General features: G+C 33.3%; 3 protein-coding genes across 7 annotated transcripts; 2 read left to right on the top strand and 1 right to left on the bottom strand.

Moving 5' to 3' along the window:
- Positions 1 to 1412: 1412 nt before the first annotated feature.
- Positions 1413 to 4791, bottom strand: LOC110671705 (putative B3 domain-containing protein REM15). Its single transcript, XM_058129447.1, has 7 exons — positions 4454 to 4791; positions 3585 to 4362; positions 3204 to 3513; positions 2995 to 3116; positions 2661 to 2898; positions 2178 to 2308; positions 1413 to 2102 (listed from the first exon to the last, which is right to left on the bottom strand). The coding sequence occupies exons 2-7, from the start codon at positions 3657 to 3659 to the stop codon at positions 1842 to 1844; spliced, it is 1137 nt and encodes a 378-aa protein (XP_057985430.1). The 5' UTR covers positions 3660 to 4362; positions 4454 to 4791; the 3' UTR covers positions 1413 to 1841.
- Positions 4792 to 4954: 163 nt separating this feature from the next.
- On the top strand, positions 4955 to 9620 carry LOC110671686 (UDP-galactose/UDP-glucose transporter 7). Of its 5 annotated transcripts, none has more exons than XM_058129556.1 (8): positions 4955 to 5312; positions 5420 to 5607; positions 5826 to 5863; positions 5963 to 6208; positions 6684 to 6794; positions 6885 to 7043; positions 7871 to 8014; positions 8617 to 8908. In XM_058129556.1, exons 4-8 carry the CDS (start codon positions 6002 to 6004, stop codon positions 8779 to 8781), a joined length of 786 nt encoding a protein of 261 aa, XP_057985539.1. In that variant the 5' UTR covers positions 4955 to 5312; positions 5420 to 5607; positions 5826 to 5863; positions 5963 to 6001; the 3' UTR covers positions 8782 to 8908. The 5 variants fall into 5 exon arrangements, with proteins under 5 accessions (XP_057985539.1, XP_021689917.2, XP_021689916.2 ...); XM_021834225.2 differs by lacking the exons at positions 5826 to 5863; positions 8617 to 8908 and adding exons at positions 5720 to 5825; positions 9003 to 9620 and having other exon boundaries at positions 4959 to 5312; XM_021834224.2 differs by lacking the exon at positions 5826 to 5863 and adding an exon at positions 5720 to 5825 and having other exon boundaries at positions 4959 to 5312.
- Positions 9621 to 12197: 2577 nt separating this feature from the next.
- On the top strand, positions 12198 to 13400 carry LOC131170497 (UDP-galactose/UDP-glucose transporter 7-like). The gene is made up of 2 exons (XM_058129554.1): positions 12198 to 12508; positions 13109 to 13400. Exons 1-2 carry the CDS (start codon positions 12410 to 12412, stop codon positions 13271 to 13273), a joined length of 264 nt encoding a protein of 87 aa, XP_057985537.1. The 5' UTR covers positions 12198 to 12409; the 3' UTR covers positions 13274 to 13400.
- Positions 13401 to 15647: the final 2247 nt, after the last annotated feature.

Raw genomic sequence — 15647 nt, 5'->3', positions numbered from 1 at the left:
AAATATGATGACCTTTTTTTTGAAGCAATAAAATAATTTCTTAATTTTGCAAAATGATAATTGTTTAATGGCCATTTAAAAAAAAAATCATTCAGTAATTTTAAAATAATTTAAATAATTATAATAATAAAATTGTATTTTTTTTCATTAATTTATATAAATTTTCTTTACAAATTACCGATTTTGGGTATAATTTTACATAATTTCCCAAACATTATGATGTCGAAAAGAAAGATGTGATGACTTCAGTTTTATATAGGTATTTTATATAAAATAATAAATTAATAATTTTTTAACATATAATTAATCTCTCTTTTCATAAAAAAATATAATTGATATCTAATTTTGTAAAAAAAATATTATTTAATTTTATATTCACCCTACATAAAATTAGGATTTTATTATATAATTAGAAATATTTTTAATTTTTAAAATTAGTAATAAGATAAATAATAAAATATAATATTTAAATTTAAAAAATATTAAAAATATAAAAAATTTTAAATTTTAAGAAGACGCATTGTAAATATTTGTGCACATACTTTTTTTTTTTAAGATTTATAATGATTTTAAATTGATATAAGCTTTTAATTTTTTACTATTAAAATTTAGTAAAATTATTTTTAATAATAAATATAGATATATATTAATGTTATTTAAATTTGTACAAGAATTAAAAAAAACTAAAAAGTTACATATCACTTAGTGGTAATAAATTAATAATAACGTTAATAAATTTTATTTAATAATATATATTAATTAATTTTTACTAATGATAAATGAGGCTGGAAAATAGAATTAAAAATATATTTTCCTAAAAAACTATATATTAATTAGCAGTAATAATAAGACAAATAAATTTTATTATATATATATATATATTAATTATGAATGATAAAAATGTAGATGTTTATTTATTTATTTATTATTATTATTATTATTATTATTATTAAAATACGTAAAATAATTATTATTAATGGATTTTATTTAATTTAATTTATACAAATTAAAAATTAATTATTATTAAAAATAAAAAAATACTTTTTCGCAATTGTAATTTATAAAAATAAATATATATTAATTTTATTTAAATTTTTATGTCAAGTAATAAAAAAATAAAAAGATAATAATAAGATAGGGATAAAATAGACAAATGGAATAGAGATTCGCTTGTCATATCTGTCTGATTGCCAAAATAGAAATGAACAACTGATTCTGATTGCTAAATACAAAATCCTAGCTGATGACAACATCGTCAAATAAGTACTAGTAACTTGGCTTGACATCCTGAGGATTTTGCGAGCTGCCCACTTGAGAGCTCCTTGTAACTATGTTTTACTACAACGTCCAAAACAGCAGTAAAATAATGATGAGATTGGAATACCTGCTAACTGGAGGCCTTTAGCACATGTTAAGAAAATCAAACCAAATACAATTTTTGAACATCATAAACATTGAATTCCCATGTTATGGTTACTGATCGTATAATTGTCATAATTAACCATAGCATCTAATTGCAAATTTATGCATCTCCCATTACTTGTTTTATCCTTCTTATTCACTTTCTATCACTTGTCGCACCCACAATTTTAGAATTATTAATATGGTCTTCTTTGCTTCTCTATGGATTAATTGATTGATAAAATCATTTAGAACTGAAATGAAATAAAACAGACTGGAGAAAGTCTCGCTAATTATTGCTACAAAATCCAAAGGCTCCATATATAGAGGATGGGTGGCAAATTGTCTAAATTTGTTCCAATGCATCTGGTAATTAGATACTTCAGAATGATTTTCTGCTTATGAACTCAAAGCAAAAGAGGTAAAAGCTGGACTATAAGTTAGATAAAGCACGGATTTAAGTTACCATAAATTCTCATCACAGGCTTCTCTCCCCCTTTAACGAGTTCTAACATGAAGACATCTCCCTCTCTTAGGCCATTTTCCTTGGCGAATGCAATCCAGCCACGTCCTATAAAAGCATCACCACTGGTACATTTCCCTGCTGACACCACCCATGAAATTCCTTTTTCATTTGTAAGGATCATCTTGAAACATTTTCTACATAGGCCATTCCTCCTGGCAAAATTTCTTGGAATTTTCTGCAATTAAACTTCACATATGAGCTACAATTCATGTTTAATTATGAAATCATGATGTATTAGGTTACTACTTACTAGTTGACGTTTTTTAAGGTGAGTTGTTTTCATGGTGACATAGAAGTGGGGAAGTCTGCTTGAAAAAGAACCAGCTTTTGTAGTATGATCAGTCACCTCCTTTTTGGTCTTATTAGGATTTCCTTTCAACTCTTCATAACATCATCGTTCAGAAAAATATCAGTTTTGTAATAAAAAAGAACAGAATGAATAACTATTCTCCCCAACATAAGTTGAGCTACTCAAATTTGTTAAGAAGTGTTTGTCTTTTGTTTCTCAAGCTTGTAATGAGGGTAATTCTATATCTATAATGTACTCAAGCAAGTGAATATCAATTGCACTTGAAGCATGAACAAACACAAACCCACTTTTCAAGTGTTTGATTAATAAATGGTAGTGATTTCATGAGTTAATATTTTTAATAGGAAGGAATTTCATTCTAAAAAGGAGAGAGAGAAGAAGAGGAATTTATATAAAAGTTACAAAAATTTGGGTGAAACTTACTATACATTTTCAATATTGGTTTTCTCCCATTTTTAATGAGCTCAAGAAGGAAAGAATCTCCTGCATGAAGGTCATTCGCATTGCGGAAGGCATTCCAACCCTGTCCAATATAAACTTGACCATCTGACTTCTTGTATCCCAACTCAGCTGGCCATGACCTTCCTTCTTGATCCATAAGAACAATCTTGCAACGTCTATTTTTCAGGCCATTTGCCCGTGCAAATTTCCTTGGAACATTCTGCTTGAAATTATAAATTTGATGGGCTCAAAAAAATAGAATAACCAATTCAGATATTCAGAAGCACGGGTACTAATAATAGTAACAAGTACTAACTATTCTACTATTCCTGGCGCTGTAGAATGACACATTCACCACAAAGTATGGACGTTCAAGCACAGAAGAAACAGCTTTTCCTTTAAAAGTTGTCTTGACTTGCTTATTCTTTGTAAGGTCTCCTGAAACATTTATACACATAAACAAACAAAATCACATTATCTAATAGAATATGCATATTAATTACAAACAGAAATCAGTGAACTTACCAAGATCAGATTCTTTTGCTACTTCTTCTGCTTCTGGTGTTTCTATCTCCTCCTTGACATCAAAAGAAAGATATTCTCTCTGGCAGGCACTTGGGTTAAACACCATGACATCAAACACCATGTCTCCTTCATGTCTAAACACCAAGAAATCACCAACATGCAAGTCATGATCTCGAACAAACTCTTCCCAACCATCTTCAAACCGACAACCATTGACCTTCACATACCAAAGCTTCCCAGCAATGCTTCTCAGCACAGCTTTCTCACACTTCTGTCCTTTCAGGTACTTGAAAAATGAAACAGGGATTGACTGCAAGACACACATTTTGGTCAATATCCATGCATGTGTCCACACAAAGAAAGAGAGAGAAAGAGTCTTACAAGTTTGCGCTCAAATCCTGGAAGGACTGGCTTAAAGAAGTGTGGTTTACTCGAAGGCATTATTCCTGCTGGCATATTGGGAGAATTGGAGGGATTACTTGGCAATACTTCTTCTGTTCTTTTATATCATGTCTCTTTCTTCTTGGAGCCATTTTATTTACTTGGTCGTGTTATTATCTTGCGTTGGTGGTTGTTGTAACAACTAACTAGCACTAATTACTAATTTAAAAGTTCTGATTTGCGTCTTTCTAAGAGCCAGCACAGTTTTAATTCTCAAATCTCACCTGCCAAGCATAGGATTTTTCTCTGTTCCCTTTCATTAACATGGATTAAAGGGCCATTGTATTTACTTTCTTTCTTGAAGGAAGCAGCAGTTCTGAATGTAACTAGCAGGGTGATATACATCAAGGACAATTGGTTGTGTTTCCAAATACCACCATCTCTTGAATCCCTAATCAAGGCAAATTAACTACAGGATCCCGTTGAGCACTGTCCCTGTGGTACATTTTTGTTCCATGCTGTCCCAGTGGTACATTTACAATAACTGAAACCCACTTTTTTTTCTGATTAGAATCATTCTCTTTTCATCTTCCCCAGCCTTGTTCCCCACACTATCCTCTTCATGTCTAAACACCAAGAAATCACCAACATGCAAGTCCTGGTCTTGAGCTAAACTCTTTCCAACCACCTTCAGAACTCCTAATTTCGATCTTCACAGGCCAAATCTTCCCAGGACGGCCTCTCAATTAGCTTTGTCACACTTTAGCCCCTTCAAGTACTTGAAAAAAAATGAAACAATCAACAACTGCAAACATGGGTTTTGAGCTTAGTTATGTTCACAGACAGTCTTACAAGTTGATGGTCAGAACCTGGAAGGATTGGCTGGAAGAAGTGCGGTTTACTGGAAAGCATTGTTTCTGTTGCCATACTAGCAAGAATAAATGGAACCTGTGGCTAGTTTACTTTCGATTCGCATATTTTAGGCTTTCAGCAGCAGCTGGGGCGCCTTGCTTTTTTGCAGGTCTCTGCTGCTGTCTTGCTTTCCATCTCCATGTACAAAACCCAGAAAAAAAAAGAAAAAAAAGTTATTGGGTGGGTCTTTTTGGAATCTGAAAACTTACAAATCCCACAAATTGGGCTTTTGTTGAACTGGACGGTCCGTCATTATTGTAAGATGGCCAAAATAGGCCCTGGCTCAGCCCAACTCCTAAACCTGCGACCTTTTTTGTTTTTTTGTCGAAACTAAACCTGGGACACTGTCCCAACAGAAACAGAAGTGTATAATCGTGTTTTACCTGCAATTAAGGGTAATTAGAAATATTAAATCTCGAAATTGATCCTCCGCTCATAGCGGCACTGATAATTATGTGATTAAAGGGTGGAGGCCCCATTTGGTCCGTTTAACAATAAATTTTGAACGCAAATTCGTCTCTTTGTCCCACGGCAGTCTCAATCTGAGCAGCTAAGGGAAGCACCTACACCTATGGCTAATGCGACTTCCATGCTCTTGCCAGCTATTTCGTTAGCTATTTTTATTGTTTATCCATTATCATTATCATATTCTTCTTCAATCCCTAAACATAACGTCTACGCTCTTCACGCACCTTTATGCCATACTACACGCATTAGCTCTCCCTAAACAACCTCCAAATCCGATATCCAAGAAACCCATTTACAAAATAATCCTTTACTTTGCAATGTAATAGTAATTGCTAATCAGGGTTTCAGGTGCTGTTTTTATTTTATATTTTTATGATGTGATGGTTTCATTTTGGCGTTTCTTCATTCGAGTTACGTTTTCAATCCCTAATTCCACTGTTCGGTTGGTTTTGCAGGGCTTTTAATGCGGATTTCAGGGGAATTAATGGAAGTTTCCTTTGATTTGATTATGTGACTGGATCGACTGGCTGCTAGAGTGAGATTGTTCCATTGGGAGACAGATAGTGTTGACTTCTTCTATCGAAATTGATCTGTTCTCGGCCATGGACAATCACAGCGCTACAGAAACTAGTCCTTTTTTAAGGTTCTTTTGTTTTTCATTGATTTGTTGCTGTTTAATTTTCTTTGTTTGAAGTTGGAAGCTTGAGTGTTTATATTTGAAGCTGTTGTAACTTGATGACGGTATGGGAATGTAGTTTGTTTGCGGCCTTGTCGTATGGGATTGCTTCGATGGCGATGGTCTTTATCAACAAGGCAATTCTTATGCAGTATTCTCACTCAATGACCCTGCTCACTCTGCAGGTATTATTTTCGTAGTTGGAGCCTCTAATTTTGTACAGGTATTATTTTCGTAGTTGGAGCCTCTAATTTTGTTCTAATTTGTCTTTTTGGTCTCTTATTTTGTTAATGGATATGTGTTTTATTTTTGGTTGTTTTAGCAATTGGCAACTGCTTTGCTTATACACTTTGGCCGGCAAATGGGATACACAAAAGCCAGGGGAGTAGACATGCAAACAGCAAAGAGGCTCCTCCCAGTGTCACTATTTTACAATGCTAATGTGGCATTTGCTTTGGCAAGCTTGAAAGGAGTTAATATTCCTATGTATATTGCAATAAAGAGACTTACACCACTCGCTGTACTTATTGCTGGCTTATCTTCAGGCAAGGGAAAACCTACAGCACAGGTTTGTGGCACCCTTTTTCGAATTAGTTTGTAACTACACTATTGCAATCAGTTTATACTTATGGAACTCTGTTTTACAGTTATCGTATCACATGGTTTTGCTGTTGTGAATTTGTTTTGAATGGAATTTTAATATTTTAATAGTTATTGACTTAATCAAATTATTCCTTAATTCATTTGGTACATTCATATGCTCTATGGCATTCACATTATGGAGATCAAGTGCATTTGATGAAAAGGAATGGTTATTATTATTCTCTTTAACATTGGTACTACCTATCCTGGGCCCCAAAACTACATAATTGATGACAGTGCTTGTGGTTGAAAGAACAAAATTATGGTAAACTGCAAATTTGGTATTGTATCATGCTTGATCCAGTAACCATCCATTAAATCCTTGAAGAAGCATTTTCATTGATGGTCATCTTGAATATGTAATATTCCTTTAAACTATGATATTTCTCGTCCTCTTTCAGGTGACACTTTCTGTACTATTGACTGCTGCTGGGGTTCTCATAGCAGCACTTGGAGATTTTTCCTTTGACCTATTTGGATATAGCATGGCCTTTACTTCTGTTTTTTTCCAGGTCGGTCAATAAGCCCTTAAGTTTCATGGATTAAATAGTGTCCATTAATTTTTTTTGCTTGCTAATAGTAGTGATGCTTTGAAAATGTAGACGATGTACCTGGTCCTGGTTGAGAGGTCTGGTGCAGAGAGTGAGCTTTCTTCAGTTGAGATAATGTTCTATAACAGCTTTTTGTCTCTTCCATTTTTAATGTTTCTGATCATAGCTACAGGAGAATTTCCATACTCGTTGTCACTCTTATTTGCGAAGGTCAGGATCTCAAATCCTTCTTTTTTAGATTTGAATTTTTGTTTTATTGCGTCAGAAATAAATCTGATGCTGATGTTATGAGTCCATCAACAGAATGCGAGACTGCTCAAATGATTCTTGTGCACTTGTGTAGGCTATCATACAAAATTTAGATGAAATTTTTTTATTGATATTTGATCCCTTTAACCTTTGCTATGACTCACAATTTCAAAAGTATTCCAAGTTAACATCTATCTTATTGTAGTATTAGCCATATAACCCTGTTAATGAGTATATTTCTTAATTTTCAGATCAGGTTAGATTGGTGCTGATGCAATTACTTCATGAATCCTTTAATTTGTGTTTAATTTTTGGTGATGTGGGTTGATGCAATAATGATATTTCTTGCATTGAGGATGGTGTAATACTTGGAGATTTTCTAAAGCTGTGCAATGTGCTGTAATAAATTCACTGTCTGTGGGACGCATCATTTTATCGTTGGTTGTATTCTACTTAAATTCAAATACAGAAGAAAATTTGGAGAGTAAAAAGAAATGTGATGTTATCAGTTTAATAACTATTGTTTTTTTAAAAGGAAAAAAAATCTTAGTTTTTTTTATCATTGCTCCACGGTGTTGAATTGAGGTTTTTACAAGTCCATCCTCTGGTTGAAGTTTCAAGTATCATTTGTATTACTTGGTGCATGGGCATTTGTATAACCTGCTTTTGCTTTTGGTATTCAGAGTAATTGCATTTTATAGTGCCATTTCTCTCTTTGTAGAGTGTAGTATTTTTGTTCATGTAATATAAAAACTGATTTCTAACTTGAGAACTGTTTGAAATTGCAGAGTAATTCTTTATCATTTTTAGTGATTCTTATTCTTTCATTGGTGATGGGAATAGTTCTCAATTACACCATGTTCTTGTGTACTATAGTCAACTCCGCTCTAACAACAACTATTGTGGGAGTCCTCAAAGGTGTAGGGTCCACGGTATGTACAGAGTTTCTTTGAGGTTCTGTTATTGCATAGAAGTAGTTAGAAGAAAGAGAACATATGGGACTTCAAATCAAACATTTCTTAACCAAGTTGTATTGGAATTTTAAATTTGGCTCTCATTTTTCTTTTTTTAAAATCTTCCCTACATTTAAATGGAACTGTACCTTGCAGTTCTGATGAAATTAAATATTGATGCACATAGTTATTAAAGGCACGCTTCAGGCTCAAGGCTCACCAGGCTCGAACCCTAGCGCATAGGTGTGCGCCTTTATTCCAGGCGCAAGTTTCTAGAAAGGCATGCTTTCTTTGTTTCTATTAAGCCGGCACTTTCATTGGCAAAAATGATAACCACTTAAACTCAAACCAGCAAACTCAATTTAAGATATATGCCAAAGGAAAAAAAAAAAAGAAAAGCATCACATTTATTTAATTTTTATGAACCTTTTAAATTTTTTACTTTTGTGCCTCACCCAGTTCAGGTGCGCGCCTACACCTTGGTGCCTAGGCTCCAGGACTCCTTGATGTCTTAGTGCGCCTTGAGCCTTTAATAACTATGTTGATGCATAAAGATTAAGGTTTGTTTCTTTGCTGCTCAGACCCTTGGTTTTGTGTTTCTGGGTGGTGTGCAAGTACATGCTTTGAATGTGACTGGATTGGTCATCAACACAGCTGGTGGCTTGTGGTATTCATATGCCAAATATCAGCAAAAGAAGAGCAAGCCACCAAAACTAACGTCAGATGTGGAGGCTCATCGTAAATGAACTTGTGATGGAAGATTAGTACCTGTGATGAACTGCTATTCATGTTGTTTTCTGTTCTTCTAACATTTTGGTTCTGTTACATTATATCAATGACCAAAAGAGAAAAAATGAAGCAATATTCAAATGATTTTTTTTTCTTCATATAACTTAGCTTTATATATATATAAAAGATAGTTGTTGAATTTAAATATAACTTCTTTGAATGGTACTTTAATGAATAGATGGTGTCTGAAAATCTGATCCAATAAACGCAGTGATTGGACAACGGTGTTTGGAAACGATAGACAAGACCTTTTATTTTTTCAGCTCAGTTTTACGGAACATATGGTTAGTATAGTTGAAGGAACCAAATCAATGGCCCTAAGCTGAACTATGCTAGAGATCAGAGTACCTGTAAGCTAACAATCCCTTTTTCTACCGGCTCGTTGAATAGCTGTCGGGAAAAAGGTACGGTGGGTATATCTCAGAATCTCAAGTAGTTTGTTCGGAAATTCTCCTTGGTATTAATGGTGATATTTTGCACTACATTTGATATTAATTACTAGATAACCAACAAGTAGGCAATGGAAAGTAGGTGTGGGGCATAATATAATGCCCATGGATGGTTGAAGGACATCTATGGTTTTGCTTTTAGTATTTTGCTTAAATGTTTGCCTGTATTTATGTTGAAAACGAAAGTCAGGCCACTGGCCAATGCATGGCTACGAGATGTGATTCATGGATTGTTTTGGAAGTTGCGAGTGGACCTAATACTTTTACTATATGGTTGGACCATTTTGAAACTTGCATAGTTGTTACCGTCATTTCAAAATTACTTGAAAGGCTTTTATTATTCTTCATTGTTTGAGCCATGCATTGTAGAAACGACTTCATTTTCTTATATTTAAATACTATTGAAACATTAATTAATGGGTTCTTACTAGCGCTCTTCGACTCCATTGGCGTAGGTCCTGCGATTAAATTTTTGTGAAAATTTTACAAAACTTTTAGTTAATTAAACTTCTCAAGTAATGAAGTTTTTGAATAAGAAAAAAGAAAAAAAAAAAGACTATTTATTAATGATGGATGGATTAAAACTAAATGCGATAGTAATCTGCCCATTAATATTATAGGGTTATGTATGATCCTGGCCGACAAAAGTTGGTAAGCATTAGTGGCGGGCAATGGGCAACAGGTGAAGCAGGACATTAGCTCCCTGTGCCAGTGCCTTCCAAATCCAAAATGCCAAAATGTGGATTTTCAATCATAATGTTATAAACCTTTTTTTCTTTTTTTTGGTCCTTTAGCCTAAAACGAAGGTAATTCAATGATGCAATTCATGTATAAGCATTAAGCAATCCATAGTTTTTGTTTAGCTACTTAACAACATTGCATAAAACTTTTATATCATTTTTCTTATCTTGATTAGTAAAAAAAATTAAAAAAATAATTAAATATTTGTATTTTTTTTTTTATAATATAACAGATCTGAGTGTTTAAATTCTCGAGACAATAATGGATATTTTTGCTGGAAAAGAGTCTCTATATATAATGGATTTTGCATGTAATTATGAAAAGATTCTCATCATCACATGTGGAGAGAGGGGCTTATATCTATTGTTATAATTGACAGCTACAATAATACATAACTGTAATATTAATAATATAGAAGATGGTCATGGTGTTTGCTTGCATGCACGTGTTTCTGTATGCTCTTGATGAAACCCTTTTGATGCTGCCTCCCTTTTCATGATTGAGATTTATCTCTTTTTCTTAACTCTGAGTTTTTATTTATAACAATATTCTAAAAATGTGATGATCAATTAATAAGATAGGCAAGGAAATAGACTGAGACGACAGTTCTTATGGAATTATATTAATGTACTGGCATTCAAGCCACCCAAAGGATGGTATATTTGTGTGGCATTAGCTTGCTAGGCACCAGAAGTCATGGAATGTTAAAGGAAATGAAGAAGAAGACATAGAAATGTTAAAAATAGCATAAATTCATTACTTTCTCTATAAGTTAATGTTATTTTCCTGCCCAAACATATATAAATCTCAAGCTATTGTTCATAAGTGTCTAACTTCTCCATACCTCAAAATTTCCATTTGCTAGAATTTAAAAGCTTAATTATTATAGCCAAGTTATACATATATATATATATATATATATGTCCACTTCAATTGGCATTAGCACCAACCCATATCTAACATTATTCCCATTTGCTTTTCTTGAGAAAGAAATGAGATTGGACAGCAAGGGATGACATCATTTCTTGGAAATAAAAGTGAAAGACATTCCTATCTCTATATAAGTGGCCTTTCTATCGCATAGAGGAAGGGCAATCTTGGTATTTCCATAGGACACCCAATCCATTGTTGTGATATCTTTCCTTTTTTATTTTTTTATTCACATTAGAATGTTAATGTAGACAAAATTATGACCCAAAAAAGAGAGAGTGCACCCAAGAATATTCTTCTCTCATTTTTCACACCATAACCGGCATTTTAAAGTAAGAAAAGATTATGGTTATTGTTTAGTTATTATGGTTGGTTAGAGTCAAGAATGGCTTGGATTCTTACAAGAATTGGGATTTCAAAAAGCAATTTATTTTTTGGTGTTAAAAATTTTTTAAAGAAAATGATACTATTAAAATTTAAATTTCTGATTTTCTATACTATTTTTTAATAGAAAATAATATAAATGAATTCTAAAATAGACAGTTAGGATTTAGTCTTTATAGATTACTAGTAGTTAATTAATGTATATGAATAATCAGCATGATTTGCTTCAGAATTTGGTCAAAAACTGAGAGTGAGAGACACCTTTTTATCGAGATTTTCAGTGATAGTGGCTTGTGGGTGTTTACTTGCTAGTCAACTGCTGTATACTGTTTAGTTCATGTTAGTGTGTAATTTATGCCTTTTCTTTAGTGTATTTTTTAATTATTTGTGCAGATTCCACACGCGCTATTAAGACTTCCACCGGGTGTTAAAATTTGGCAAGTTTTTTTGTCCTAAATTTAGCAAGTTAAATGGAATGATGTGTTTTGTTTGTATTAGGAGACAAATACACACGGTGTTAAGGTCTCACAGCTGCAAATACCTTTCCTCATAATATTTGCCTTCCATGTTGGATCTGTTGTAGTGAGTTTATTTGGGAGGACAGGGAATATCTCTCACTCCTCTTCATTTGCTTCTCCTTGCAACATTGTTTGTCTGTAGCATGAGTACCTCAAAGTCAGTTGTTTGAGTTCTTCATTTGAGGGATCTAGTTCATTTTATTTGGTCCTGAAATGGGTATGTCTCATTTCTTGGTGTTGGGATCTGGGTTTTGAGGACTTGTTGAATATAGTGGAGTGTTTTTTAGGTTTTTGGTTATTGGGTTGTATCTGTGCATAGATAGAGAAGATGGCTCCAAGATTGGATTCAAGTATCATTTGTATTACTTGGTGCATGGGCATTTGTATAACCTGCTTTTGCTTTTGGTATTCAGAGTAATTGCATTTTATAGTGCCATTTCTCTCTTTGTAGAGTGTAGTATTTTTGTTCATGTAATATAAAAACTGATTTCTAACTTGAGAACTGTTTGAAATTGCAGAGTAATTCTTTATCATTTTTAGTGATTCTTATTCTTTCATTGGTGATGGGAATAGTTCTCAATTACACCATGTTCTTGTGTACTATAGTCAACTCCGCTCTAACAACAACTATTGTGGGAGTCCTCAAAGGTGTAGGGTCCACGGTATGTACAGAGTTTCTTTGAGGTTCTGTTATTGCATAGAAGTAGTTAGAAGAAAGAGAACATATGGGACTTCAAATCAAACATTTCTTAACCAAGTTGTATTGGAATTTTAAATTTGGCTCTCATTTTTCTTTTTTTAAAATCTTCCCTACATTTAAATGGAACTGTACCTTGCAGTTCTGATGAAATTAAATATTGATGCACATAGTTATTAAAGGCACGCTTCAGGCTCAAGGCTCACCAGGCTCGAACCCTAGCGCATAGGTGTGCGCCTTTATTCCAGGCGCAAGTTTCTAGAAAGGCATGCTTTCTTTGTTTCTATTAAGCCGGCACTTTCATTGGCAAAAATGATAACCACTTAAACTCAAACCAGCAAACTCAATTTAAGATATATGCCAAAGGAAAAAAAAAAAAGAAAAGCATCACATTTATTTAATTTTTATGAACCTTTTAAATTTTTTACTTTTGTGCCTCACCCAGTTCAGGTGCGCCTACACCTTGGTGCCTAGGCTCCAGGACTCCTTGATGTCTTAGTGCGCCTTGAGCCTTTAATAACTATGTTGATGCATAAAGATTAAGGTTTGTTTCTTTGCTGCTCAGACCCTTGGTTTTGTGTTTCTGGGTGGTGTGCAAGTACATGCTTTGAATGTGACTGGATTGGTCATCAACACAGCTGGTGGCTTGTGGTATTCATATGCCAAATATCAGCAAAAGAAGAGCAAGCCACCAAAACTAACGTCAGATGTGGAGGCTCATCGTAAATGAACTTGTGATGGAAGATTAGTACCTGTGATGAACTGCTATTCATGTTGTTTTCTGTTCTTCTAACATTTTGGTTCTGTTACATTATATCAATGACCAAAAGAGAAAAAATGAAGCAATATTCAAATGATTTTTTTTTCTTCATATAACTTAGCTTTATATATATATAAAAGATAGTTGTTGAATTTAAATATAACTTCTTTGAATGGTACTTTAATGAATAGATGGTGTCTGAAAATCTGATCCAATAAACGCAGTGATTGGACAACGGTGTTTGGAAACGATAGACAAGACCTTTTATTTTTTCAGCTCAGTTTTACGGAACATATGGTTAGTATAGTTGAAGGAACCAAATCAATGGCCCTAAGCTGAACTATGCTAGAGATCAGAGTACCTGTAAGCTAACAATCCCTTTTTCTACCGGCTCGTTGAATAGCTGTCGGGAAAAGGTACGGTGGGTATATCTCAGAATCTCAAGTAGTTTGTTCGGAAATTCTCCTTGGTATTAATGGTGATATTTTGCACTACATTTGATATTAATTACTAGATAACCAACAAGTAGGCAATGGAAAGTAGGTGTGGGGCATAATATAATGCCCATGGATGGTTGAAGGACATCTATGGTTTTGCTTTTAGTATTTTGCTTAAATGTTTGCCTGTATTTATGTTGAAAACGAAAGTCAGGCCACTGGCCAATGCATGGCTACGAGATGTGATTCATGGATTGTTTTGGAAGTTGCGAGTGGACCTAATACTTTTACTATATGGTTGGACCATTTTGAAACTTGCATAGTTGTTACCGTCATTTCAAAATTACTTGAAAGGCTTTTATTATTCTTCATTGTTTGAGCCATGCATTGTAGAAACGACTTCATTTTCTTATATTTAAATACTATTGAAACATTAATTAATGGGTTCTTACTAGCGCTCTTCGACTCCATTGGCGTAGGTCCTGCGATTAAATTTTTGTGAAAATTTTACAAAAACTTTTAGTTAATTAAACTTCTCAAGTAATGAAGTTTTTGAATAAGAAAAAAGAAAAAAAAAAAGACTATTTATTAATGATGGATGGATTAAAACTAAATGCGATAGTAATCTGCCCATTAATATTATAGGGTTATGTATGATCCTGGCCGACAAAAGTTGGTAAGCATTAGTGGCGGGCAATGGGCAACAGGTGAAGCAGGACATTAGCTCCCTGTGCCAGTGCCTTCCAAATCCAAAATGCCAAAATGTGGATTTTCAATCATAATGTTATAAACCTTTTTTTCTTTTTTTTGGTCCTTTAGCCTAAAACGAAGGTAATTCAATGATGCAATTCATGTATAAGCATTAAGCAATCCATAGTTTTTGTTTAGCTACTTAACAACATTGCATAAAACTTTTATATCATTTTTCTTATCTTGATTAGTAAAAAAAATTAAAAAAATAATTAAATATTTGTATTTTTTTTTTTATAATATAACAGATCTGAGTGTTTAAATTCTCGAGACAATAATGGATATTTTTGCTGGAAAAGAGTCTCTATATATAATGGATTTTGCATGTAATTATGAAAAGATTCTCATCATCACATGTGGAGAGAGGGGCTTATATCTATTGTTATAATTGACAGCTACAATAATACATAACTGTAATATTAATAATATAGAAGATGGTCATGGTGTTTGCTTGCATGCACGTGTTTCTGTATGCTCTTGATGAAACCCTTTTGATGCTGCCTCCCTTTTCATGATTGAGATTTATCTCTTTTTCTTAACTCTGAGTTTTTATTTATAACAATATTCTAAAAATGTGATGATCAATTAATAAGATAGGCAAGGAAATAGACTGAGACGACAGTTCTTATGGAATTATATTAATGTACTGGCATTCAAGCCACCCAAAGGATGGTATATTTGTGTGGCATTAGCTTGCTAGGCACCAGAAGTCATGGAATGTTAAAGGAAATGAAGAAGAAGACATAGAAATGTTAAAAATAGCATAAATTCATTACTTTCTCTATAAGTTAATGTTATTTTCCTGCCCAAACATATATAAATCTCAAGCTATTGTTCATAAGTGTCTAACTTCTCCATACCTCAAAATTTCCATTTGCTAGAATTTAAAAGCTTAATTATTATAGCCAAGTTATACATATATATATATATATATGTCCACTTCAATTGGCATTAGCACCAACCCATATCTAACATTATTCCCATTTGCTTTTCTTGAGAAAGAAATGAGATTGGACAGCAAGGGATGACATCATTTCTTGGAAATAAAAGTGAAAGACATTCCTATCTCTATATAAGTGGCCTTTCTATCGCATAGAGGAAGGGCAATCTTGGTATTTCCATAGGACACCCAATCCATTGTTGTGATATCTTTCCTT

This window comes from Hevea brasiliensis, chromosome 11 (genome assembly GCF_030052815.1).
Source record: "Hevea brasiliensis isolate MT/VB/25A 57/8 chromosome 11, ASM3005281v1, whole genome shotgun sequence".
Lineage (NCBI taxonomy): Eukaryota > Viridiplantae > Streptophyta > Magnoliopsida > Malpighiales > Euphorbiaceae > Hevea > Hevea brasiliensis.
This window is presented reverse-complemented; position numbering and strand designations above follow the sequence as displayed.

Coding starts and splice junctions, on each gene's coding strand:
- LOC131170497 (XM_058129554.1), top strand. CDS start 12,410: ATGGGAATAGTTCTCAATTACACCATGTTCTTGTGTACTATAGTCAAC. Junction 12,509..13,108: donor TCAAAGGTGTAGGGTCCACG/GTATGTACAGAG, acceptor TTTGCTGCTCAG/ACCCTTGGTTTTGTGTTTCT.
- LOC110671705 (XM_058129447.1), bottom strand. CDS start 3,659: ATGCCAGCAGGAATAATGCCTTCGAGTAAACCACACTTCTTTAAGCCA. Junction 2,899..2,994: donor GCGCCAGGAATAGTAGAATA/GTTAGTACTTGT, acceptor AATTTCAAGCAG/AATGTTCCAAGGAAATTTGC. Junction 2,103..2,177: donor ACCTTAAAAAACGTCAACTA/GTAAGTAGTAAC, acceptor GTTTAATTGCAG/AAAATTCCAAGAAATTTTGC.
- LOC110671686 (XM_021834224.2), top strand. CDS start 5,567: ATGGACAATCACAGCGCTACAGAAACTAGTCCTTTTTTAAG. Junction 6,209..6,683: donor AGGGAAAACCTACAGCACAG/GTTTGTGGCACC, acceptor GTCCTCTTTCAG/GTGACACTTTCTGTACTATT. Junction 8,015..8,616: donor TCAAAGGTGTAGGGTCCACG/GTATGTACAGAG, acceptor TTTGCTGCTCAG/ACCCTTGGTTTTGTGTTTCT.